Source organism: Nannobrachium achirus, assembly GCF_963921795.1.
Source record: "Nannobrachium achirus genome assembly, chromosome: 19".
NCBI classification, from domain to species: domain Eukaryota; kingdom Metazoa; phylum Chordata; class Actinopteri; order Myctophiformes; family Myctophidae; genus Nannobrachium; species Nannobrachium achirus.
This window is the reverse complement of record NC_137826.1, coordinates 20629478-20656692: the sequence shown is the minus strand read 5'-3', so window position 1 is coordinate 20656692 and position 27215 is coordinate 20629478. Positions and strand designations below refer to the sequence as shown.

The following is a 27215-nucleotide window of genomic DNA, read 5'->3' as shown; positions in this document are numbered from 1 at the left end:
TATTCCCTCTCTCTCCTCTGGGAGGTGGTCTCTGATTTAATCAGTAACCTCGAGGAGGTGTGTTTCTTTTTGCCTCTAACCCCGTGCTGCTTTCATGGACCGACTGCCCCCATGTCCACGAACAGGGCAGCGTCCTTCTCTCCCCCTGTTCCCTCTCTCTCCACTCACTCTCCCTTCTTCTGTCTCCCCTTTTCTCCCTCTCTCTGTCTTGCTTTCTCCTTGCATCTGAATGGAGAAGCCGGCCGGTCCAGAACCGGCTGCCAGCCCGCCGCCGGTTGCCGGGGCTCCCGATGCCACGGGGGCCACCGCTGGGGCCGGGGTTGAGGGAGACGACACGCCAGCCGTCAGCTCCAAGCTGTTCCGGTGTGCGTGTGTGCAGCGACTGCTACCTTTGGCCTACAGGGAGGAACTGTACCATGTCCTGCGGCTCACAGGCCCGCTGGTGAGTAGGGGAAAGTTGGGAGCACAGCGGGGGGTCCCTGTGAATGCTCCCCTGTTCTGCAGCTGCATCCACGCAGCCCTGTTTGTAGGACAGTCTGTGCACTGTACAATTTAACATGTGTGTGCCTTCTACCCCATTATACGAAACAGTACTTTTATCTGATTATTATTTGTATTCCTGATATGCATGGTCATATAATTTAAACTTCTCTGTCTTGTTTGTCTCCCTCTCTGTCTCTCTACAGCTGATATCTCGGATTCTCAATTTCCTGTTGTCATTTGTGAATACCATATTCTGTGGTCATATAGGCAACGCAGAACTGGCTGGATATGCACTTTTCTCAGCGGTAGGACTACCACTATTTCTAGTTTCTTCTACTACTACTAATAATAGAAATGTTCATACTGTAAATGTACATTATGTAAAAAAGAATATGGATAGGGACAGAGTGAGGCTGAAGGGGACAGGGAAGAGATTATCCTGTGGTGGGGATCAGAGTGTATTCTGACTTGATGCTACAGTTTCCAGAGGCAATAGAGAACATGATATTCAGAGGTTAGACTGATGTACCGTACACACATTAGAATCCTCAGTGTTGTTCATTTAACTCTGGTTGGTTTAGTGAGTGACCAAACTAAACCAATTGCAGCCAAATGGACCTGTGCAGCATATTTGAGTGAGTTCTTGCTGCCTGGTATCTGTCATACCTGTAGGTGATTAGACTAAACAAAGACTGTGAGCTTAGGCTAAGAGCTGCAGACCATGTTTGATGGATTAAGTCGGTTAAGTCACTTTGTGTATGTAATTGCAACAATAATGAAAGCTGGGGGGCCCGAAAACAATCTAATCAGAGTTGATTTGTTATTTTAATTACTGGCTGTTGGTGGTGTAAAGTAATTAAGTACATTTACTTTTCCACCGCTGTTGAGTGCCTAATGATGTGATGTGCGGACAGAGGAAGAGCTGCTCTTGCAGGTTTTAGTCCAAGGCCAACAATTTAGCCTAGGGTCCCTTCACTTTTCGGGGTTTGAACCGGTCGGGAGCGGAAACCACTCTACATCATGTTGTAGTCCTAGACGGACTACACTTTGGCCGTAACTATCAAACCGGAAACAGTTTTCACCCAAAATAATTCCCCTGCACTCAAGGACATAGTTTTAGGGCCTACCTAATAAACCTCTTGATGCGGCGTAGTTTTGCTTTTGGAAAATTCGTTTGGTATATGCATCTTTTAGTCCAACTCGTACCGACTGGCAAGACTACACTAAGGATTGGGGAAACAGACGGGGGGAACCAAAACAAAGCGACGCCGCTTCTTTTGCTTGTGGTTTCCGCCTAGACAGGATCAAACGGCCCGTTGAAAACAAAAGCCTGGTTAGGGTAAAGTCACGGTTCTGCAGGCAAGAGTCTTAGCAGAACTACTTAACTACATAACACTGCTTAACTACATAAGGAGCCGTCTGTGTTCATAGTCTGTGTGTGTGTTATCTCTCACACACACACACACACACACACACACACACACACACACACACACACACACACACACACACACACACACACACACACACACACACACACACACACACACACACTGTAGTCAGGTTTTTGTCAGATTTTCTTGGGGGATTTGTAAAACTATACATTTTTGGAATCTTCAGAGCATGGGGAATCCAAAAGTCTTTGTTGCCATTTGCTCAGACACCTGCAAAGTCACCATTTTGGCCATTCAAAATGGCCAACATAAAATACATAATTTGTGCTATCTTGGCTTCTAGACAACCTAGAAACGTAATTAAACATGCCAATCCTATGTTTTCTGGGTCAAGGAATCAGTAAGGGCGAGTGGCAAAGTAATGAGTAAATGATGGGTGTAAAATATTCCGGTCCCCCACCCCTTTCTGGGGGTTATCTATTTTGGGACCTCCCAGAACAGTATGCCAGCCAGTTAATGTCCGATATTCATAATGTTAGAGTTGTTTTGTATAGGTTTTAAAACATCATTCATTCATCTATTACACTTTTAATAAATGATTTAACATTGTTCATTTATTACACCTTTAAAGCAGCCAGAATAACCTTTCTGACTTTTGGTTGGGGTCTTTCCTCACCCTGGGACCCCCCTAACCCTAACCCTAACCCTGAGCCTATCTCAGTAATCGCTCTGCTCCTGCTCCAGAACAATGTTAAATTAGATCATAATTGAAGCATATAAGTTGTTGTAGCTGGGCTCTGAAAATAAAAATGTATAGTAGCAAATACCAGGGGTACTCAGAGTTACTACAGGGGGGCCCGCCATATCTCTATTTTTTTTTACTAAAGTATTGTACTTTGATGGTTATTAGTATTCTCAGTATTATTTATAAAATTTTTGTGTTAGACAGTTATGGTTGACAGCTGTTACTGCAGAGATTGCAATAATGAAGGTATTGCAACTTCTCACTTTGGGTGTGCAGACTAACGTGTCCATTTATTGCACTGCACTCACACTGACAACACAACACACACCTCTTTGTTATTGTCTCCCCAGAACCTCACCTATCCTCTTAAAGAGCCCATGGTCAATATGCCCTAAGAGATTCACTACAATACAGTAATTTCAGACATGCAGGATCTATTCGTCTTCATCATTGTCATCTTCAATGTCTAACCAAATAGTGTTGCATCATGGGGAACTAATGAAAGTAGAAGTGGAACTGAGAGTTTGGTTTCTACCAGCTTATTGTGGAGCAACACGTTCACGTCTGACCTAATAGTGTTGACACAGTCTCCACCATAGCATAGAGTGAAAGGCAGGTTATTTGAGGGCAAGACACCTGACTGGAACATACATACCCTCCACTATCGAATTCCTTCTATTTTCTTCGATTGGTGGAAGCTCTTTTTTTAATTGATTGAAGTATTTATTAGAGGTTTTGCATAAGAAAAGGTACAGTTTCATGACAGTACAGTTCACTGATACAAGGTCAACTAAAAAGAAACTCAGGTAAGGCAAGGCATATTTCGGTTGACAACCTTCTCTTTAACTCATATAAATAAAGGCAGTACTTGAGCCAGTGGCATAGCCACAGGTGGGCCTAGGTAGGCCTATGCCCCCCCATTTAGTTTTTGTGCCCACCCAAAAAAGAAGAAAAAAGAAATTGATGCTGTGTGGCGTGATGTGCGTCTAACCTAATAGTTGTGTTGAAACAGTCTCCACCATAGCATAGAGTGAAAGGCAGGTTATTTGAGGGCAAGACACCTGACTGAAACATACACTCCACTCTCGAATTCCATCTATTTTCTTCGATTGGTGGAAGCTCTGGGCAATTTGTCAGGTATGATTTATCCAGCATTGTGACGTAGTTGGCACAGGGGATATATGGCAAGTGCGGCACGAGTTGGAGGTAGCATCGCACCCTCCAAGTTCTTTGACAGAAATAGTTCCCATCTAAGTAAGCACAGGTTTGTTGGACCTTTTGAACTGTAAACATGGAATGGAAAATGCTCCAATGACTGCAATGTTGATGGAAGCTCACCATTAATAAGCTTAGGAGGAATGGAAACCTTGCCAAGGTCCTTGAAGTGGTTAATGGCTTTGTCATCATTATCCGGCTTCAAGAAGGCATTGACCCATGTCTTTTTGTTCTTCCCCAGTCAGCATCAGAAAAATTGTGTAGGCCCCTACAACCCTTATGAAAGTAGAAGTGGAACTGAGAGTTTGGTTTCTACCAGCTTATTGTGGAGCAACACGTTCACCCCAACGTCCCCTCAGAATATGTTAACACAACTTCCAGTGTTGCGTAAAGAGGGACATTTTAACAGAGGGCTAACCTCCCTTCCCCATCTCTGACCACGTTGTCAGCAGTCCTTGATACAATAACCTATTAAATTACATTATTGTACATTTACTGATTATAGAGAATGTTATATAATTGTAATCAGGTCTTTATTGTTGTTAAATCCTGGCTACGCCACTGACTTGAGCTCATCAAATGTGGCTGCAAAGCAGGTTGCAAGGAACGGTGCAGGTGCTCAATAACCTGCCTTGCACTCCTCCCTGCAAATGCTATGGTGGAGACTGTCAACACTATTAGGGAGGACATGTATTGTAGTGAATCTCTTTGGGCATAATTGACCATGAGCTCTATAAGAGTGCGACTTTTGGGGTGACGATAACAAAGGTGTGTGTGTGTGTGTGTGTGTGTGTGTGTGTGTGTGTGTGTGTGTGCGTGCGTGCGTGCGTGCGTGCGTGCGTGCGTGCGTGCATGTGTGTGTGTAATAAATGGACACGTTAGTCTGCGTGCCCAAAGTGAGAAGTTGCAATACCTTAATTCTTGCAATCCCTGCAGTAACACCTGTCAACCATAACTGTCTAACACAAACATTTTATAAATAATACTGAGAATACTAATAAACCATCAAAGTTCAATACATAAACCCAAGACACATAAAAACATTCAAAGTTTCAAATGTAAAAAAAAAAAAACGATCCCATCAAGATTCAGCGGGCCCCCTGCAGTAACTCTGAGGACCCCCATGGGTCCCGGACCCCCTGTGGAAGACCCCTGGTATTTGCTACTACTCTTTGTTTTCAGAGCCCAGCTACAACAACTTTGCTTCAATTATGATCTAATTTAACATTGTTCTGGAGCAGGAGCACAGCGATTGGGGGGTCACAGGTGAGGTGAGGAAAGACCCTGACCAAAAGTCAGAAATGTTATTCTGGCTGTTTTAAAAGTGTAATAAATGAACTCAGGATGTTTTAAAACCTACAAGACAACTCTAACATTATGAAAATCAGACATTAACTGGCTGGCGTACTGTTCTGGGAGGTCCCAATATAGATAACCCCCAGAAAGGGGGTGGGGGTCCGGAATATTTTACACCCATCATTTACTCATTCGATGCCTTGACCCAGAAAACATAGGATTGGCATGTTTAATTATGTTTCTAGGTTGTTTAGAAGCCAAGATAGCACAAATTATGTATTTTAAGTCGGCCATTTTGAACGTCCAAAATGGTGACTTTGCAGGTGTCAGAGCAAATGGCAACAAAGATTTCTGGATTCCCCATGCTCTGAATATTTCAAAAATGTATAGTTTTACAAATCCCCACAAAATTCCAACGAATAAACAGATCTTAACATATTGAACCTGACTACTGACTGATCTGAGCACAGTGCCCTACTTTTAAAGTGGTGTGTTTATTATTTGCTTATTTGTTAGGATCCCCATTAGCTGTGCCCTAAAGCAAAGCTAGTATTCCTGGGGTCCATGACTCCACATACATTATAACTAGACCAGGTCAACCTGGTTGTGCCAGACCCCCTGTCTGTCATCATCATTTATGACATCATGCCTTTTGTAGGCATGTCATCATCATGTCATCATCATATATACCCTTTATATAGAAAACCCGGACAGACCGACATTTGCTTATGTAGGCCTACCCATTTCATGGGTCTGGCAAAAACAGTACATACATTTAAAAATCACACTTGTGTGAACTGAGCGGTGGAGGCTGCGTGTGTGTGTGTGTGTGTGTGTGTGTGTGTGTGTGTGTGTGTGTGTGTGTGTGTGTGTGTGTGTGTGTGTGTGTGTGTGTGTGTGTGTGTGTATTTGTGTGTGTGTATTTGTGTGTGTGAATGTGAGTGTGAGTGTGCCTGGCCTGGCCTGAACAACAGTGCCCCTCCCTTAACATGTGTGGTCAGAAAAGGTATAGCAGGCTACATACACCACAGGCTACATACAGACAGACAGACAGACAGACACACACACATACATACATACATATACGGATACACACACGGCCACGCTATGGAGACGGTGTGACCACCGCTCAAAAACGTACATTTGAAAGACAAAACATAAGTAAAAAGAAGTGTAAAGGTTGCCCGAGGGCCAAGGCTCCAAAAAGTCCAAGAATAACTTTTAGGGTGTATTATTTTTCCCTGTTGAAGAAGTGTGTACAGTGGCAAGGCCTCGAACAAACAAACACTGAATTTACAAAAAGACGAGATGAAAACTAACTTGAAAACAAATTAGGAAAACAACCCAAAACGTAAGAAACTGTTAACAGGCAATAAACCCTATCATAAGGGCTTCCTGGCTGCTCTCCTTGGGTGTTACCATCTCCAGCCGCCTGACCTGGTTGCAGAACCTGCCCCGTGGGAAGTGGTGGTCGTGTCCAATCTGGGCTGGAAGCCTTCGCGACGGCTCCGTCCTGTGGCACTTTCTTCCTTCGAGAGCGTGGCTTGCTGCTGGTTCTGGAGGCATTCTGGACTGTCTTAACTTTTTGAGCGGTGGTAAACCGCTCCTAAGAGTGGCTGTGCGTGTGTCTGTAGCCTTTTTCCTCAGCGTTTTGCCATAGTAAAATGTGTGTACGTAGCATCATGTTTGTCTAGTGATGTCATATGTCGTATGTCTGTAGCCTTTTTCCTCAGCGTTTTGCCATAGCAAAACGTGTGTGTGTAGCATACCCTGTACATCCTAGACTCAAATCCTAGTCTGAAGAGGTTATGCAAGCACGACCACCGCTCACTTCACATTGGGTGTGATTTTTCTTTTTTCTTCTGACACCACTATGTGCGCTCAAGAAGCTTCACATTACCTCCCTTCTTACATCATGTCCAGCAAGTCATCCACATCTCCATCATCCTCCACTAAAGGGGCTGCTTCCACCTTCTGCTCTTCTGTAACCAGGAACTGAGCAGCATCCTCTTTGGATATAATGCTTTCCTCGACCTCGGCCTTGCTGATGAGAGTTATGGCATCTTGAACAAGCAGATCCCAGAAGTCCTGCAGGCCCCTGTCAAGAATGCTCCACTTCAGGGACTGTAGGTAGCTATTGTACAGAGCAGCATTCCTCACCTTGATAGACTGCTCTCTAAAGGTCTGGATACAGTTGATGCATTTCATGAAGTAGTGTGTGTTCTTGTTGCTAAGCAACTGCTCTATCCTTTGAGTTAGCTGCTGACAGACTTCTCCAAATGAAAGTGTCTTCTGCTTAATTAAAGAACAAAATTAAATTCCCCCTCCTCATCCACCTTTGCCTTCTTGGAGTCAGGCTCTTCAGAGCCTTTGCCAAAGATCTGAGCGCTGGTCTTCAACTGCTTCTTCTTCTCTACCTTCTTCAGAGGGAACAGCTTTTTCATTTCCTCCAGTGGAGCCTTGCAGCTTGTACCGAGGGCCCTGGGTGGCTCCAGAAGGGCCTTCAGCCATGGCTCTATGGAGGGCAGAGGGGTGCCAGGGCTCACTGCCCGATGGTGCAGACACTGGAAGAGCCTCTGGTAGGCAGGGTTGGGAATATGGTGGACCTTGAACAAATCCACATTGTTTCCTTTCTGATCGTCTTCTACCAGCATCATGCGGTCAATCAGAGAGTCCACTGCAGCCAGCTGAGCCTCTGAGGGGTTGAACTTTTTGTTCTTTTCCAAAGAGGAAAATTTGAACTGCCTGAGGTCTTCCATGTAGGGCAGCTGAACGTACATGAGACACTCGTACTTCTCCTTGACGCAAGGGAAGGCTGCTCCTATTTGAGGGTTAGTGCGCCGGTCATAGGCGTAACGGACAATAGCCACCATCTTGAGTTCATCCAGTGCCCGGATAAGAGCCGACAGAGCCACCGCTGCATGCTCGTCGTCGTTGGGGGCAAATACTTTGATGACCTGGTTTCCCATGAATTGATGTCGCTGGACCATGTTCTGTTTGACAAAGCCTAGGACAGCAAAACATTTACCATCATGCTTGTATTTCATCTGGTCCTGGTCCACTTTGGAGAAGGGAACAATGTCGCTCCCGTAGCGGAATCCAGAAATTGTGTCATCGCTCCCAACCTCGGTCTCATTGTCGTCGTCCAGACAGTATACGATTTCTCTCTTAACATCTTCTTTGCTGTGGGACTGAGCATCCACTGTAGTCCACGCCTTCCTGGGCTTCTCACTTGTCACTGCTTTGTATCCCACAATGCGGATGGACAGAGAGCTGCCGATGGTGAGCATACAGGGCCAGGCCATAGGTCTCTTCTCAATACACTTGAACATGGCCAGCTGCTCAATGGCACCGCTGAAGGAGTAAACTTCATCCAAGCCGTCTACGTCATCCAGACCCAGCATGATCTTTTTAATCAACTCCACGCCAAGCTGCTGTTCCATGGACAAAGCTTTGCCTCTCCCTGCATGCCTGGATTCATTACTGTCCCCATTGGCTTCGTTACCATCATTACCTTCCAACGGGAAAGGTAAAAAGAACTGCAGGTTGATGCCCTCTTTTGACAGATTTTCAACAATAACTTCCAGCTGGTCCTGGTTGGCTAAGGTGCTGAGGTCTGTCAGGATGGCAATGTTTAGCCGGTCAAACCTTTTCACTTCTTTTTCTCTCCGAAGAAGATCCATGCAAACAACAAGGGCATCGAGCCAATCAGCTTGTTGACTTCCAGGCTGGATCTGATTCTCAATTTCCTCCAGAAGCCCAAAATCAGGTACAGACAGATTACGATGTACAGTGATATTTTGGTACTGGTCCTTTTGTGCTAGTTGGTTCTTGGTCTTGTCAGTGCCAAAAAGAACCAATGCCAATTCATCTTTTGACTCAGCAAAAACCTGACGCTGAACACATTTCTGAATGACTTTTTTGGCTTGATCAAAAGGACCTTCTCCGCCTTGGCTATACATGGAATACCCCACATCCATGCACAACACACAGGCTGCCTTAGCTGCTGGTGCCATGGTATTGTTTTAAAGGCCTTCACTTATTTGCACGGAACTGTTGGTGGAAGTTGATTTAGGTAAGATAAACCCCCCAAAACTTTGAATCTTGGAAATTGTCCTTGGCACTCAGTCAACCTTTACAAGTGGTACATAAATTAAAGCCTTGTCACAGCACTCATTAGACATCTGAGGGCAAAATAGACAGGTCTCAGGTTGGTCTTTGATATGAAACAATATATTTTTTAACTTGGACCAGCATTCCTGGTGACGTCACCATCAACAGCCAATTAGGGACCAGCATTCTTGGTCACGTCATCATCAACAAGTGCGACCTGATATAAATAACAAGGCACGCTCTGCTGGCGCACAAGTAGGCCATACATGGCCAGTTGGCCACGAATGCACAAAGTGCAAGTTGGCACCTCGACAGAGTGCAGTGACAGTCTAGTTGACACGTACTATCTTGAAAAATCCAAATAAATTGACTATGTGACACAAACGTAATTCGAAGCTCGGCCAAACATTCAGCCAAATAGGAATTTATACTGTCTGTGGCACAAATGTGACGTGACGCTCAGCCAATCCGTCTGGTTAGCCAATCAGGGAAGCTGATGCACACATCTCCCGAACACAGTTTATTCCTCTTTACAAGTTATGCCCGAGACAAAATTCGTTTGACACACACGTTTGACATATTCCAAGAATTACAGTATAATAATATACTATTAAGTGTATGGCCCAGGAAATAATGCTAGTCAGTGTCTCTGTGAAACAAGAGAGGTGAGGATGAGATGGTTTGAGCATATGCAGAGGAGGGATAAGGGGTACATTGGGAGAAGCATGTTGAAGATGGAGCTGCCAGGCAAGAGGAGACCAAGATGGGAATTAGCCTAAAGAATAATAAGAAAAAGAAGACTAACCCCTTCTCAATTCGGGGGTTGGAACGGACACTACGAAGAGCGGGTTTCAAGTGCAATGACGTCACATATGCTGTCCCATTTCGTAGACCTCTTCAATCTACCCTTTGAATGTGCACTATGGCCACTATGGACTATGGTCACCTCAACTCAACCGAATCAACCAGAGTGTCCACCATTAAAATGTTCATTGTCTAATAACGTCAACCCCAAAAGAGCCCTCAAACTCAAAAGCGGTGTGTATTGTCCCGGGATACACATGTACCGGTATCTGTCTATTAGGCTGCTTTAGCCGGCTACATGAGTGTATCACTGCCGGCTGCCGGTTCTGGCCGAATGTCTTGGCGATATATTTTTAAATAGGCTCTGTCATGGTGAATTGACCACACATATGATGTTCAAACAACTAAATGCTATCGTAAAATCCGTGCCACAAAAAGGTGTTTGAGAGAGTTTAAGAAGGTAAATAATACATCTGTGAAAATAACAATGGCTGCTGTTCGACTTCGTTCGTTTCCATTCGGTAGCCCTCGGCTTGGCTCCGCACTCAGCAGTGCTGTCCCAATTCACTGGCAAAACGTGTGTCCTACGTGCACCCCACAGGCTCAGGGCAACACCCTATCCTACCCTAGCTAGTCCCGCACTTTGAAGGGTGCGCACTCTGAATTGGGAAGGGGCTTACGTCCCAAAATGATAGGAAGAGCAAGAGGTTCAAATGCATTATTCCATGTAAAAACTTTGCTTTTACATAATCATTCTTGTGCCTGCTCTTTACGCTGAAAATAGCAATCTATAAGCTCAACTGGTTGCAACCGCAATGTGTTGTGATCTGCAATCTTTGGTCTGTGACATTGTTGTACAACGAAGCATGAATCGGGAATTGCAATAAAGCAGGATTTTGCAAAGGTGATGGAGTGCTCAGGGAACAATGCCTAGGTTGAAAGAACAGTGCCTGGATGTGAAAGCTTACAATGGCTAACACCAAATGAAATTTCAACATAATCATGTAGTAGATGAAGTGAAGCCACTTTTAGAATATGCAGATGGAGAGAGTAAGATGATGACTCATACTGTCGCCGCAAAACGAGAACAGGAATACATTTAGTTAATTTCCCTATATTATGGTGGTTCTGCCTGCCAGAACAGAAATGTACTTTCTGTGCTGGTTGACCTGCTCATACTGTACCTTAAGTACCTTCCTCTTTTTATTTTACAGGCAGGTAAGTACCTTTTGAATTTTCTTTATTGCGACCGTAGGTCGCAGTTACTTGCACTCCTATACTATCCAAACCTCCACCGGCCGTCCGTCTGTCCCTCCCTCCGTCTGTCCGTCACGTCACTCGTCACACGTCACACTTTTGCTCTGCTCATATCTCCGCAACCGTTGCCCCGATCCATGCCAGATTTTGCACACACACTCCTTGCCTGCCAAACTACAACCTCCAAGGACCCCCGGAGCTCCAGGGGGACCCCCAGGTGTAAAAAATGACCAAATGTGCAAAAATGACCAAATGACCACCCCAACGGGGCTGCTCACGGGGAATTCCCTGGGACCACCGACTCCTGGTGCTCCAGAACGGATGCAAAAGTGGTGGCGCCCCCAGTGGAGGACCCCCTCCACTGCAGCTCACATAAAATCACACAAATCGGTACACAGTATGTCTACACTCATGTCATCAACATGGACCTGTCCCATATAGCGCCACCATCAGGCCGATTTCTTCAAACACATTTTTGGACACTGCTCCTACAGATTTTGCCCTAAAATCACACAAATCGGTACACAGTATGTCTACACTCATCTCATCAACATGGACCTGTCCCATTTAGCGCCACCTTCAGGCCGATTTTTTAAAACACATTTTTGGACACCTACAGATTTTGCCCTAAAATCACGCAAATCGCACAGTATCTCTACAGTCATGTAATCAAAACGCATCTGTCCCATCTAGCGCCACCATCAGGACTATTTTGGAAAAACACATTTTTGGTGTAATTGTGGAGATAAGCGACCTACGGTCGCTTATCTCCCGATTAGGGAGTCTTACTGGTTTTACTGATATGGATTACAGCACACTGTCTGTCTGTCTGTCTGTCTGTCTGTCTGTCTGTCTGTCTGTCTGTCTGTCTGTCTGTCTGTCTGTCTGTCTGTCTGTCTTTCTTTCTTTCTTTCTTTCTTTCTTTCTTTCTTTCTTTCTGTACAAACATTAACTACCTAATGGGAGCACGTGTTATGTTTTTACTGTACTGTATATGTATGTGTTTTTTTTTTACTTATTAACAGTTTTTTTGTGTTTGAGGACCTCAGCGGAAATAAGTCTGATGACTTACTTGTGTAATCCTCGAATTGCTGTAACCATGTGTCTTTCTTGCTTTCGTGCTTTCTTTGACCCATTTCAGCCTATTTATTGACCGTCAGGTCGCAGTTACTGTCAAAACCTCGACCAGCTGTCTGTCCGTCAGTCTGTCTGTCTGTCACACGCACGCGTCACACTTTTGCCCTGCTCATATCTCCGCATCCGTTGCCCCGATCCATGCCAAATTTTGCACACATACTCCTTGCCTGCCAAATCACAACCTCCACCCATCATTTCACACATGACCCTCTTCTAGCGCCACCATGAGGCCGATTCTTGCAAAACATATTTTTGGACACAGCTCCTACAATTTTTGTCCTAAAATCACGCAAATCGGTACACAGTATGTCTACACTCATGTCATCAACATGGTTCTGTCGCATATAGCGCCACCTTCAGGCTGATTTTTTAAAACACATTTTTGGACACTGCTCCTACACATTTTGTCCTAAAATCACGCAAATCGGTACACAGTATGTCTACACTCATGTCATCAACATGGATCTGTCCCATATAGCGCCACCTTCAGGCCGATTTTTTAAAACACATTTTTGGACACTGCTCCTACAGATTTTGCCCTAAAATCACGCAAATCGGTACACAGTAGCCTATGTCTACACTCATCTCATCAATATGGATCTGTCCCATATAGCGCCACCAACAGGCCAATATCTTCAAACACATTTTTGGACACTACTCCTACACATTTTGCCCTAAAATCACGCTGCGACCTGACGGTCGCTTATCTCCCGATTAGGGAGTCTTACTGGTTATTTATATTATTTATAGTTTACTATATCAGTACTTTGTGCACACTCATTTCCCATACAGATGCAGATTCTATACCCTAAAATATTATATTTACTATATATTTTAACCACTTTTAACCTCACGTCCCTATTTTGTGCATGTCCTTATAGGCAAAAAAACGTATGCAACGTGTTGTGAGCTTGTAGATCTGTGAAAGTATGAAAAGGAGCTTAAATGGTTAAGCTTTTTATTTAGCATTAGTATAAAAATAAAAATAAAACTTTTACAGAGTGATATGAGTAATAATAACGAAAATAACGAAATAACCGAAATAAATTTGTCTCTAAAAGTGGAGTATGCATCGGCCCTATAACCCACAATTCAGTGGTTCTCATAGTGGGGTCCGGGGAACCCCAGCGGTCCTTCGAGGGATCCAGGGGGTCCCCAGCAAAAGTGGTTAATACAGCATCACAATCATTTCAACCACTTTATCCATTTATATGTTGTCTATTAAAAGAAAATAGCAGCTCTAGCTCACAGCGCATCACTTCGTGCAGCACTGCAAGCTTGTAAATCTGCTATTTTTGAAGGTTTTTGACAAACATTGAAAATGTTTAGAAACTTTTGAATAATAATAAGATAAATCTTCTCTTCTGGGGGCACAAAACCTTTTCTGATGGGGGTCTGCGGCCCAATACATATATATTTTTGGGTCCTTGATTTGAGAAGTTTTGAGCTTACTGCTTTAATTTAGGCTACTGTAAGAAGACAAAGGTTAGAAAGGTCACAGTAGTAGACTAGTAGGGCACCGGATTACTTTTTGGATTTTGTAGTTCAGAACTGATAGGAATACTATAAATCAAAGTTCACTTGGCTGTAAAGCTCAAACAAACATGCAAGTCCAAAGTCAGCTTCCCAATTCATTGTGGGGACGTCACATCCTGCAATCCATGCAGATCAGGCTGGCCGAGTCTGTCCCCCGTTTTAAATCCCTCCTCAAAACTCATTTCTATAGATTAGCTTTTAATCCCCATTCCCCTTAACTCCCCTTAGGTTTTGTGTGTTATGTTTTTGTCTTTTGCTGTTTAGCTGTTTCCTCTGTTTTGCTAGGTGCTATCTAAATAAAGTGTTATTATTATTAGTGTGGTTGCCCCTGCAGGGCAACCTAGCCTGGGATCCCTTCACTTTTCGGGGTTTGATCCGGTCGGGGGCGTAAACCACTCTACGTCATGTTGTAGTCCTAGACAGACTACACTTTGGCCGGAACAATCAAACCAGTTTTAACCCAAAATAATTCCCCTGCGCTCAAGGACATACTTTTAGGGCCTACCTAATAAACCCCTTGATGCGGCGTAGTTTTGCTTTTGGTAAATTCATTTGGTATATGCATCTTTTAGTCCAACACCTAGCGGCTGGAAAGACTACCCTAAGCTACTTAGTGTAGTCAAACGGAGGGGAACCAAAACAAAGCGACGCCGCTTCTTCTGCTTGTGGTTTCCGCCTAGACCGGATCAAGCGGCCCGTTGTAAACGAATACCAGGCTTTCCCCCAAGAAAGCCTGGTGACGCGAGGTTAAGGGCAACCAGACTTGTCTGACTTTATTCCTTCCATCCATCTTTCCAACCAGACTATATTGTTCTTGGCGTTTTTACTCATCATCTGATGTAAACCTTCACCAAATCAGACATCACGATACCTTTGATATGGTGATGTCATCCTTTCCCTTTCCATGTCAGCGGAGTTTGGTATACAAGAGCATTCCTGGTAATGTCATCATTAACAGCCAATGAGGCCAGCAGAGCGCACCTCATGGCGCACTCTGCTGGCACACAAGTAGGCCATACGGTAACAGGAAAAGCCAACCTAAAACAAAGTCGACCCAAACTCGTTTCCCATCGGGTCTGTGGCCTTAAGCTAGATGCAGAATAGACACAAATCTAATCTTTGCTTCTGGGGGTCCCTGGAACAAAAATATTTTGCGATGGGGGTCCGTGGCCAAATACATATCATTATGGGGGTCCTTGAAATGACAAAGTTTGAGAAACAATGTTAGCAACCTAGGTTTTTTCAGGAAAGGTTAGGATTTAGAAGACATTTGTAGAATGTGCCTATCAGTGGTTAAGCACCCCCAAAATGTGTTTTTTGCAGCGGACCCCCATCTCAAAATATTTTGTTCCACGGATGGACCCCTATCGCAAAATATTTTGTTCCAGGGACCCCCAGAAGCAAAGGGTCTATTCTGCATCTAGCTTAAGGCCACAGACCCGTTGGGAAACGAGTTTGGGTCGACTTTGTTTTAGGTCGACCTTTCATGTATTCGGCCATACATGGCCTACTTGTGCACGAGGCGCAAGTTGGCACCTCGACAGAGTGCAGTTCTAGTTATTATTTTATTATTATAATCTTGGTTCTCTGGGGTTTTTGGGAGAGAAATCATTTGGAATATCTACGGTATGTGATTGTCAGAGTCAAAGTTAGAATAACAGATATACCGGTACGCACATCCATAACTACTAATGTTTCATTTTGGTAACACAAAATGAGTCATAATGATCTCTGATAACATTAACCCTGGCAGACCTATTTTGGTCACATTTACAAAAGATTAAAGTATGATTAAAAAACAGGACATGCTGGTTTAAATATTTCAAAAAAACCTTGCCCAAAATAGAGACACCAGTTTGAAAGTAGTACCCTGAAGGTTCAAGGTTCAAGATTTTTTCATTGTTGCATCTTGTGAATGGTCATGGGTGCATTAGACTAAACTCCTTTTTTTCTGTTTCCTCAGACATTGTAGCAGCAATAATATAATAATAATAATGAAACATATGGGGGGAGAGGGTTATGAGCGTTTCTCCCTTTTTCCTGGCTTGTTTGTTCATAAATCCGGGTTGACCATCACATAGTAAACAGATCTTTATCAAGGTGTTAGTGATAGTGTATGTATGGTCACAGGTTATCTCAGATTAGATTACAAAACCTTTGTTATCACCACAAAGCTTGAGGACACAGGTCTGAGTGGATATTCACACAGAGGCAAAGCTAATCTGTACTTCCGCTCTCTCTGGACCAATGGTCCAGGACGCTCAGCATCCATACCCCCACCCCCCACTCGTTGATTGAATTTTGCAATTGTTGTCAGTTAGATTCACATTTATAGTATTTGCGATAAAGGGTTCTTGCCTTTGGGGTTTGTTGATTGTGAATAACAAAGTTGCCCCAAACAGACTGACTGACAGAGTACACAATAAAAGTCCCAGTGTTCATTTAACACTAACTTGTACACTCAGTGTTATTACAAATAGATGAATGAACACTAAGGTTTTTACTATGCAGGAGAGGGACCAGACAGGTGGGGGTGTGGACACGTGCTGTACAGCAAGTTTATTGGAGAGCAGCTCAAAAGGACATACTCTATACTCAATGACCTCGAGCTAACACAGTTCACAAGTATGCCAAGGTAGAGAGGTTCAGGCAAAATAAAAAAGTAAACACTATTCCAGATACACAGTGAAGCAAATGTAGTGGTGGACTCATGCAGAAGCAATATTGGCAGGGGTCCTTGGCCTTCGACAAAGATTGTCACACATTACAGAGAAGCAGCAGATTAGCTGCCGATCAAAAGGATGGCCCTGCCCAAACGGTGCAATAGCTTTTTATTCCAAAGCACCATTGGTCCAAATTATTAGTAACCCTAATATCTGAACATATTCGGCCTATTGGGGTTTCAGAATAATGGGCAGTCATAACAATCGATCAAACGTGGGTTGAATTATTATCCATCTGTTGACTAATTTTCCATATTGTTTTCCATTTTGTCAGACTATGAACGTGACCACAGCAGCCACAGGCTTTGGCCTCGCTGTTGCTTGTGACACGCTCATTTCTCAGGTGAGCACAGTACTATTTGTTATTATAATAACACAAGAATACTTAATAATGGCCTCATAGTGTGGAAAGGTTTTAGCATTGAACTGATATAAAGCAACTAATTTAGTTGCCCAGTCCTTCCTGTCTTATGTAGCAGTATGCTTGTTCTTCCAGACCTTTGGCAGTAAGAACATGTACCGTGTGGGAGTAATCCTCCAGAGGAGCATGTTGATACTACTGCTGTTCTGTCTGCCCTGCTGGGGGCTACTCATCAACTCACAAAGCCTGCTTCTCCTCCTGCAGCAGGAGTGGGAGGTAGCCAGGTAAGTTCAATATACTGTATCATCACTGTCGGGCAGAAATCTCGTATCTCCAAGTTTCAAATGTGTATGTGTTCTCGTAAAGTATAAAGCCCTGCTTCACCATACAAGACTGTCGCACAAAACTAGTGTATATGTGACTAGTGACATATACAGTTCATTACGTGCATATACATGTTTTGTACATACTGCATGCAAGTAATAATAATGGTTACTTTGGAAGGCAAAAAAGGAACAAAGACACATTTACAGAAGTATATACACACTATTTACTGACATTATAAAATTATTTGTACTTTTCTAGGATTGCCCAGCTGTATATGATAGCATTTCTCCCTGCTGTTCCAGTGAGTGCATTCTACTACACCTTTCTGCTAAGAAGCTAAATTAATTGGAATGTTCTGTAGATAGTGTTATGATGACTAAATCTGACGTTTTCTGCTTACAAAGTATACACTAGTTTTCTTTAATTTGAATGGTAATAGCCTACTTACAAGTCAGTGTTATGTATAGAACAGTAATAGACATTAGCATAGCCTGAAAATCAAATGATCTCATCAGAGATCTACACGTTAAGAGTGTGTTTGTGTTTGAGAGTTGCTGTCTGAAAATTACATTCCCCCCCCCTACAGGCTATGTTCCTGCATCAGCTACAGGTTGCATACCTTCAGAATCAAGTAAGGATTAATTTGTACGGGCTGGTTTGAAGTAATAATGATGTTGGTCGGACTATAACATCCTGTGCCTGACAGTAAATTCTATTTTGTTTCATGGGACAGGGGATCATTTTGCCCCAGATGTACACAGCAGCAGCAGCCAACATCATCAACTTGGGATGCAACTACCTTCTGATCATCGTCCTGAAGATGGGCGTGATGTAGGTGTGCCCATGATTTGCTCTTCCTGTCCTCCTCAGACTGTTTTCTCGTCATAAGCCTACAATTACGCTTCAGCAACAAAGCATTGCTGTGTGTGTGTGTGTGTGTGTGTGTGTGTGTGTGTGTGTGTGTGTGTGTGTGTGTGTGTGTGTGTGTGTGTGTATGCGCGTGTGTGTGTGCGCGTGTGTGTGTGCTTGTTTGTACTTACAGAGGATCGGCAATAGCTAACAGCTTCGGTTGGATCATACTCTGTCTGCTTCTCTATGGTTACATTCGTTGGAAGAAGCTTCATAAACAGACATGGGCAGGTGCATGCCTCACACACAAAAACACACAAAGATGAGAAAAAAATAGAGATATCAAAATCACGCAAAAAACATAGTATTTTGGGTTATAACTAAGTACGTCTGTATAGTCGTACGGATAAGAACATGGTTTGAGTGTTAATATTTTGCATTCTCTGTCTTCTCTGGATTTTTATTGTTGGTGAATCTTTTGCCCTCCATCTAGGCTGGTCCAGTGAATGCCTTCAGGACTGGGGTTCCTATATGCAGTTGGCCATTCCCAGCACTCTCATGGTCTGCTTTGAATGGTGGATCTGGGAGGTGGGTAGTTTCCTGGCGGGTCAGTATTTGTGACTTTGTATTTTTGTATCCTTACTTTATTTGCGCTTTTTAATGATATTGTTGTAAGGAAATTATAAGAAATGATGTCAAGTGTTTCATAATGGATTCTATATTAGACCATGATGGATTATGTTTTTGCTCCTGTGAGTCTGTCCATCTGCCCACCTGTGAACAGTTAATCTTGGGCATTCAATTCAATTCAATTCAATTTCATTAAATTGTAAAATCACAACAAGTTGCCTCAAGACACTTTACATGTAGAGCAGAGACCCGGCAGTCCCACCTTGGATATCACAGTAGCAGAAATCTGAGGCTGAAAACAGTTGATATTTGAGTTTTGACGACTCATCCCTAACTGTATAGTGTATGGTTTGCGTGCTTCCTGATCTTTTGAAGTAAGTACCAGCATGATTAGGGTGAAAGTAAAGCAAGTTAAATGCGTGACAAGCCACCAATATTCTCTGCTCCAAAAATGTTAACAAACTACATGGCCATGGTGGAACATAATCCAGTGTTCCTTTGTCTTGGCATTACACTTTGTGTTTTGATTGCTGTTATTCAAAACACAAAGTTAGTCTGTAATGATTTGGATACTGCATCACCCAGCTGGATTGCATTGGTTTTAAATTAATTTGTTACTATAATGTTCATTCACATATTTGCCCAGCATGCAACACATAATGAAGAGTTATTTCCTATCACACAGCCGCAGAGCGGCGCCACGCTGAATGTCAGCTGTAGTCTGTGCTGTTTTTCTTTTACATGAGAGATATCATCAGGCCCGCAAGTTACAGAAAAGAATTCTCTCTAATACAGGAATATTGGGAGAGGTGGATCTTGCAGCCCAGCATGTGTTGCTGGAACTGGGAGCCATTACATATATGGTATGATTTGTCTATTCATTCTACTCATCACCTACAGCAGTGGTTCTCAACCAAAATAATCATATTTTAACTGGGGACCCCCCACCCTAACGAGCACTAAGAGAGGCATTACATTTTGTATAACGCGAGGCGCTGTGACTCGTGAGCATGTAGATTGTATATTTTCACAATTTCTGCCTCTACTATTTGACAATTCTGCCAATGTTTACTGTAATTTGTCATTTTAGAGGCATTAAAAAATCCTTAGAAATGTGCGTGTACCCTCTATACACTTAAACTTTAAGTTGGTTTGTTTACTGTTGAGTGACAAAACAATGTTGCACATAAAGTTAATCATCTGGGGACCCCCCAAAGTAATTTGGGGACCCCCCTGGGGGTCCAGACCCACAGGTTGAGAACCACTGACCTACAGTATCACAGTGGTTCGCAAAGTGGGTGTCCGGGGACCCCCTCAATAAAATTGGTTAAACTACTTTAACCCTATATCTACATTGGCTATTTGACAATTCATCTACATTGGTTATTTGACATTCTACCACTTTAAATCAGTCAACAACCTTGAGTTGGCTCATGGACCCACCCACTGTTGTGTTCCAGTTGATGTAACTAAATAACCTTGCAAGTTACAACTGTGTTTTCTTTCATTTATATGGTAGAAGTGGTAGAAAAGCAATTTACCATTCGAGGGTCGTGGGTTGTTGGCTGATTTACCACCGTTTCAGGGTTGTTTGGCACTTGGCTTCGCCTCGTGCCACAACCCTGAAACAGTGGTAAATCAGCCAACAACCCACTCCCTCTCATGGTAAATGGATTACATTTATCTACATTGGCTATTTGACAAGTTATCTACATTGGCTATTTGACAATAGCCGATCTACAAAGAAAGAATACATAGAAAAGAATACAAGGATATAGGAGAACGTCTCTAGAGGTAACTGACCTGTGGTATCAGATCCCTCTAGGTGTCCATGCAGCTGCCTGCGTGCGTGTTGGAAATGCCCTCGGGGCTGGTGACACTCCAAGGGCCATTCTTACCTGCAGAGTGACTCTGGCTTTGTCAGGTACGTACGTACACACACACGCACGCACGCACGCACGCACGCACGCACGCACGCACGCACGCACGCACACACACACACACACACACACACACACACACACACACACACACACACACACACACACAATGTTGTAAAATTGTATTTTCATTTTTTTCTAGCCGTCCTGGCTGTGTTTCAGGGTGTTATTATTGCTGCCTCCAAGTCTGTGATTGGCTACATATTTACCTCAGATGAGTGAGTAGTGCTTAATTTATACTACTAATAATAATAATAACAATAATAAACCACATACATTTAATACATGAAAATAATTAAAACGTCTCCTTTTCTACATCTGCAGAAACATTGTGGAGATCGTTTCATATAACCTCAATCTTTACCCTATCTTACAGTTCTTTGACGCACTGTTGGTAAGCAATGTTTTGAGGACACTTTTGTGATATTATGGCTAAATATGTTCCTCCTGCACACACTGTGTGATTCCATATGTTTATGGAAAGGCATGTGGTTTCCCTAGGACCAACCAGTAGGGGTCAGTAGTGACAAGACAACACAAGTGTGTGGGGAATTGGCATAATGTCTAAAACTGGGAGAAAAAGGGGAACATTTGGCATGAAAAAAAAGGTAATAAAGTCATATTAAGTAAAATATCAAAACAAGCAGTGAAAGTAAGGAGGATACATAGCCTACGGGTGTTTGCTAGTTTGTCACTTTGCTAGTTTGTGCTTCTCATATGTATTTCTGTGTATCTTCAGTGTGTTTCCTCTGGGATCATGGTGGGTGCTGGGATGCAGAAAATTGCTGCGTTGTCCAACTTGGTGTCCTACTACTGCGTAGGGTTGCCAATAGGAATAGCACTGATGTTTGCTGCCAACCTCAGAATATTCGGTAATGCTTTGCTTATTGTGTAGTAGAGTATTATGAATGTACACATGCATGTCCATGCAGACAGCTTACATACAGTATGCACTTGATTAGAGTTTACCTTTACACACACTCTCTCTCTCTCTCTCTCTGACGCATGCACACACGCACGCACGCACGCACGCACACACACTCTCTAATTTGGTTTAGCAATACAAGTAGACACTAAAACACACAATATAAGCTCCTTTTCCACTACAGGGCAGAACCAGAACTAGAACCTTTCCAGAACCAAGGACTTTCAAGAACCTGTGAAGTTCCGGGACCAAGTTCTGCTTACGTTTCCATATAACCAAACCAGAGGTTCCAAAAAAGAGCAGCAGCGCTGCTGACCCCGCCCATAGGTTCCCAGAACTCAAGTTTAGAACTACATCAAGAGCAGGACCTAAAAAAGGTTCCCAGAACCTTGTCTGAAACAAAACCAGAACCAAAAAAATAGGTTCAGGTTCTGGAAAGGTCCCCCCTCTTAATGGAAAAGCGGATTATGCCTCCCTTTGTTTCACTGTTGTTGTTTCCCATCAGCTGTGGTTGTGAATAAGCTACTCGTTTTGATATTTTCCTGTGTGTGTGTGTGTGTGTGTGTGTGTGTGTGTGTGTGTGTGTGTGTGTGTGTGTGTGTGTGTGTGTGTGTGCACGCTCTCCCTGTGTCAGGCTTGTGGCTGGGTATCTTTCTTTGTGTCATATTTCAGACCAGTTTCTTCATTCTCATCATCTTTAAACTTAACTGGAAGAAAGTCACAGCGGAGGTAGGATGTCCCCTAAATCCTATAAAGGTCCTAGAGATTACCATTTTCATTTGACAACACCACACACAGTTATATTTACCGGAGGAAAGAGGATAATCTGACTTCTTTCTCATCTGAACTGGGAAACAAATTTATTGTCAAAGTGGGCTACATTTGCCCTTTGATGGGCCCCCTTTTATACAGTATTTGATTTGTGTGCTTTTGCAGGCACAAGTGCGAGCTGGCAAGACAATGATTGTCACATCAAAACGTCCTGTTAGTCAGCTGGTAACAAAACTCCCTGATGTGTCAGACTGTCCTAATACAGTAAGTGTGTTTTTTTTATTTACTGATCTGTGTCACTTAACCAATTGAACCCTAGCATCCGTAGTCTGGTGGTGGTAGTGGCATTCGCAGAAAACAGCTGATCTACAAGTTCACAATGGTACATAATGCTATTTTCGGGTAAGAGATTTGGTCACACCATTATACTTTGATAGGTCAAAATCAAAGGTGTGTAGAGGGCAGACAGAGCCAACCCCAGTCACGTTTAGTATATAGTTGCACAATTAAGAGTCTGGGATCATTCCCATGTCACCCAAGTTTTAACATGGCTTTAGAAGGCATCAGAGAACACGTGGGGTGACATCATGTATAGTTGCAGTTAAAGTTGTCGTAGGGCAGGCAGTTGACAGCGATAGCAGTCCTCTCCAGGGCGCCCTTGAATTGCTTCCTTTCTCAGCATGTCTGCGTTGAGCAAACTGGCTCTCCTACTGTTGGAGAGCCAGTCTGTCATCCTGTTAAGGTATGGTCTGGCTGCTTGACTCCAGTCGGGAAATAGATGGCGTTAAAAAAACGGAAGAAATCTAAGAACATAAATGTCTGAATTGTCCATATTCGGGCGGATACCAACGATATTTTGTTGTCTTATAGGTCAACAACACTGTCAACACACCGGGAAGTCTCAACAGTAAATGCTGGCACCCCCAGAATAAGTGCAATGCTGTCCCGTTTTTGTGTAGTTACCAAGATATCATTCTGTTTCGAGCATTCTTTTTTTATATTGTCATGGGGCTTTTCTGCCTTCACTCATACTATAGGTATGGAATAGATTTAAAGGAAACGGAGAGAGAGACGGGGAGAGACATCTTGCTAATATCCTCGGGAAGGGGACTCGAACCTAGGCTACGCTGGAGCCTAGGTGCCCGGACTGCTAGGCCAGCGATCCAGGTCTCGAGCATTTTTTTTAGGACACGTCACAGGGTTTTGTTGTGGCATTGCATTCTTCACCTTTTTCCTTCCTCTTTAAAGGCCCAACTGGAGGGTGATGGATTTCCTGCTGGCTACAGCGCTGTCAGCACCCAGGATGGGGATCTGAAACCAAGGCCTAAGATGGAGGGCAGTAGCAGCAAGGGCCCCTCAGAGACACTGGGAGAAACAGAGGGTGGTAAAAACACACCAGGCATCAAGCCCAACGCCAAACTCTCCCTCACTCAGCTGATCCTGCGACGAGGACTCGCTGTCTTGACCTCAGTTCTCGTCCTGGCTGTAGGCGTTACCGTGCACTTTGTCTTCCCCCCACCAGAGGCCTCTGCTCAGAGCAGGAGCAACTTCACCACAGACTGGGCAAATAACTCTACACCAACCCCAACAGTGTACCTGGAACTGACCCCACCTCCCTAAGCAGTATTGAATGTTAAGTCGTACAAGCTACACATGGGGAGCCTTTTAGCCGCACATGCTCATACACTGTAAAATGCAGACTCCTGAGAGTTAACTCGAAGAAGTCGAACCGAGCCAGCTTGTGGCAGTTGATTGTCCAGCAGACATCTATCTAATGGTCGTCTGTTGTCACTTCTTGGCAAAAGTGGCAATTTTCCCAATGTATTATAGAGACCCCCCCCCCCCCCTCCCTTTGCTTTCCATGTTCTGTGAAATAATGACGACTGAAAGGTTTTTCTTTTCTTTTCCCTTTTGCTAGGAACGGCATGTGGTAAAAAGCCAGTATACGTGTCCAAGGATACAGCATTCAGTTCTCAATTCACCATGGCAGCTTCGAGTGTAGACTGAAAATAGATGTATAGATGATGAGTCAGCAGGTGTGGGTACTGCATTACTGAGCACATCCAACAGAAAGCCATAAAACACATATTCATTCTTGTCTTGTTGTGGTGGTGGTGGTGGTGGTTGACAAACGGTACATGGCAAAAATGTTTCAAATGTTGGACTCATATGGGAGAAAGGACATTTTGAGAGGCCCAAAATAGTATCTAAAATACATTTTGAGAAAATATAATTCCAATATAAAATGTCCAACTATATATACCAGTTTGTATGGGGTATTGCAAAACCCTGACCAATGATACATACTGTTCTGTACACAGTGTTGGACAAGCTGCAGCTCAACCATTCCTGAGAATTGGGACATATCATGTCCTTTCAAAACATTTCAAATTATTACTTATTCTTATTAACACACTAATTAAAAAAAAAAAAAAAAAGCTTTTCATTATGATTTATACCATTGTCTGTTTATCTTTTGTTTTTTTACATTTAAACCCTGGTCTCAGACAAGGATATACAACTTAAACTACTTTACTAAAACATTTTTTTTAATGTTGGCCCTTTAAAGTTGTGTCGTCCAAGATCTTTGTCAACTCCATCAGATTTCTACAAAAGCATTATTTAATCAGGCATAAACGTGGCCTAGCTTTACCCTAAGGTCCTGTGTCTTACTTCCTGATTAAATAAAAAGGCAGGAAAGTTGCTGAAGCTATTTGTAAGCTTTCTATTTTTTTTGATAAATACATTAAATAATATTGTTATCAGATGTGTTTCCCTAAGTCCTTCTAGATCTAAACTAAATAAACATTATGGTTTAGAATATGTAATTGTTTTAGCATTAAGAGCAAAGTTGAAATAATAAATTTGAATGAGAGTTGAATGAAAAAAATATAACATTTTGTCAAAGTTGGGGGAACTTTAAAAATTTAGCTAGCGAAGCTATTACATAGGCCTAGTCTTCATAAAAAAGGTATTGTGCAGTGCTACAGACTAAAACTCTTTCAAATTAAGTAGCCAGCTATATGGTACAACTAAGTTACTCAATAATACTAGACGGCTACATAGAGTTTTGTACATAATGTGGTTGAAGACATGTTGTGACATTAAGTGATTGAATAAAACACAGTTGTGTAAAGCTACAAAGATGGAGATGAAGAATTATCTTTGATCTGATGGATAAACTGCACTCAAAACTGCGCTGTTGTGATATAGTATTTTAAACTGATGACGTACCACTGAAAATGTAGGGATGACGTTTTTGTTTGGCTACCCAGCTACACTCACTTGAACTTCGGATGTGAGGGGTCTAACTAGAGGTTTGTCATGATGCTGAATCCATTGCAAGCATTTGTTTTGTACAAAAAACATTCCTTGGGCTATAAATGGCCCCACAAAACACCCACAAAACTGTGATAAGTGATGACTCATCACTTTTCATCACTAAACCATCGTTTTCTGGGGCCATTTATAACCAGGGGAATGTTTTTTGTGCAAAACAAATGCTTGCAATGGATTCAGCATCATGAAAAACCCCTAGTTAGATACATAAAATTATCACTGCCCACGTTGTCCGTCTGTCTGGCTCCAGTTGTAAAGATATTAGTTATTTATTTATGTATGTATCTATTTATAGCTAACCTACAATCCAATAATGTGTGTATATAGAAGACACGTTATGTAGGCCTACATACGTAGGCCTAGTTCAAACAAGTCCATCTTACCATGTAGCCTACACGTACACCAGCACTGCAGCTAATAATGTGAATGGCAAAGGGGACCAGCTTGGACATAATACAAATCCACACAGTGAGCCCAGCTGGGCACAGAGGAGTAGATAACAGCTCATCTACCGTAAATCCCCAATTAATCGCCCGGTGGCAAACTGCCGCCGGGTCCCATATATCCGCCCGGGGTCTGACCCCATTTTGCGCTGTTTCAAATAAGCGCACGGTTCGTATAAGCGGGCCGTTATTTGCAATTAATATTATCCTTATTATGTTTTATGTAAGAGCCCGGGCTATTATTTGTTTGGTTGTTTGGTATTATTTGCTATTTATTCAACTTAACTGGTCATTTATGTTGCATGGCAGTGGTGCGCTGAAAACAGCAAATCTACAAGCTCACAGCAGTGCTGTGACAGCACGTTGCAACGCACCGCACTCGCTGTGCGTCGCTACGGATCATATGTTGCATGATGACGGTAGTGCGCTGAAAACAGCAAATCTACAAGCTCACAGCCCTGTGGACAGACACTTCTAAGCCAAATGTATATGGTGCCCAGCCCAGTGCAGCGCTACCATGACGCGCAGGTGTGCGTCGGGGAACAGATTGCCAAAGGACTCCAAAAAAAGAGAGAGGAAAAAAGGAGTCTGCTGCTCTCTGCGCACTGACCACCATTCATTACTGTCTAAAACATTGCTACAATGCAAAGTTTGCGTGAGTAGGCTACTTTAATGGCAAAACGTTGTGATGGAGAAAGACTGGCCAATAAAGGCCAGCTGGATCAGAATAACTCAGAGTCATTACCTACTGTTGCTGCCTCTTTTTATCCAGTCCGCATTTTGAAGAAGTAATCCATTATTTTGAGGTGCAAGGGGAATGCAGAAGGCTTAATCATAATGCAATACCATAATGGTTTAATGTCAGGATAGTGGAACTGTTCAGTGGTCATGTCAGCGAGTCCAGTCAGAACAGCTCCAGCTGCAGGA

At 43.1% G+C, this 27215-nt stretch overlaps 2 protein-coding genes across 2 annotated transcripts; one reads left to right on the top strand and one right to left on the bottom strand.

The window, feature by feature from the left end:
• On the top strand, positions 1 to 24339 carry slc47a1 (solute carrier family 47 member 1). The gene is made up of 17 exons (XM_080749782.1): positions 1 to 442; positions 687 to 788; positions 16978 to 17046; positions 17200 to 17348; positions 17650 to 17692; positions 17978 to 18022; positions 18125 to 18222; positions 18434 to 18531; positions 18734 to 18847; positions 19666 to 19733; positions 20686 to 20794; positions 20953 to 21028; positions 21135 to 21204; positions 21550 to 21682; positions 22370 to 22464; positions 22672 to 22770; positions 23755 to 24339. The coding sequence occupies exons 1-17, from the start codon at positions 230 to 232 to the stop codon at positions 24124 to 24126; spliced, it is 1953 nt and encodes a 650-aa protein (XP_080605908.1). The 5' UTR covers positions 1 to 229; the 3' UTR covers positions 24127 to 24339.
• LOC308305107 (X-ray repair cross-complementing protein 5-like) lies at positions 7042 to 9149 on the bottom strand (the record flags this gene model as incomplete). Its single annotated transcript, XM_080749781.1, is given in 2 exon segments — positions 7042 to 7437; positions 7440 to 9149. Coding segments are annotated over 2 exon segments (2106 nt in total).
• Positions 24340 to 27215: the final 2876 nt, after the last annotated feature.

What these genes read in the sequence shown, in the direction of transcription:
- slc47a1 (XM_080749782.1), top strand. Translation starts at nt 230, where the DNA reads ATGGAGAAGCCGGCCGGTCCAGAACCGGCTGCCAGCCCGCCGCCGGTT. An exon ending in TACATATTTACCTCAGATGA is followed by an intron (nt 21,029 to 21,134) that starts GTGAGTAGTGCT and finishes CTACATCTGCAG; the next exon opens with AAACATTGTGGAGATCGTTT. An exon ending in TGTCAGACTGTCCTAATACA is followed by an intron (nt 22,771 to 23,754) that starts GTAAGTGTGTTT and finishes TCCTCTTTAAAG; the next exon opens with GCCCAACTGGAGGGTGATGG.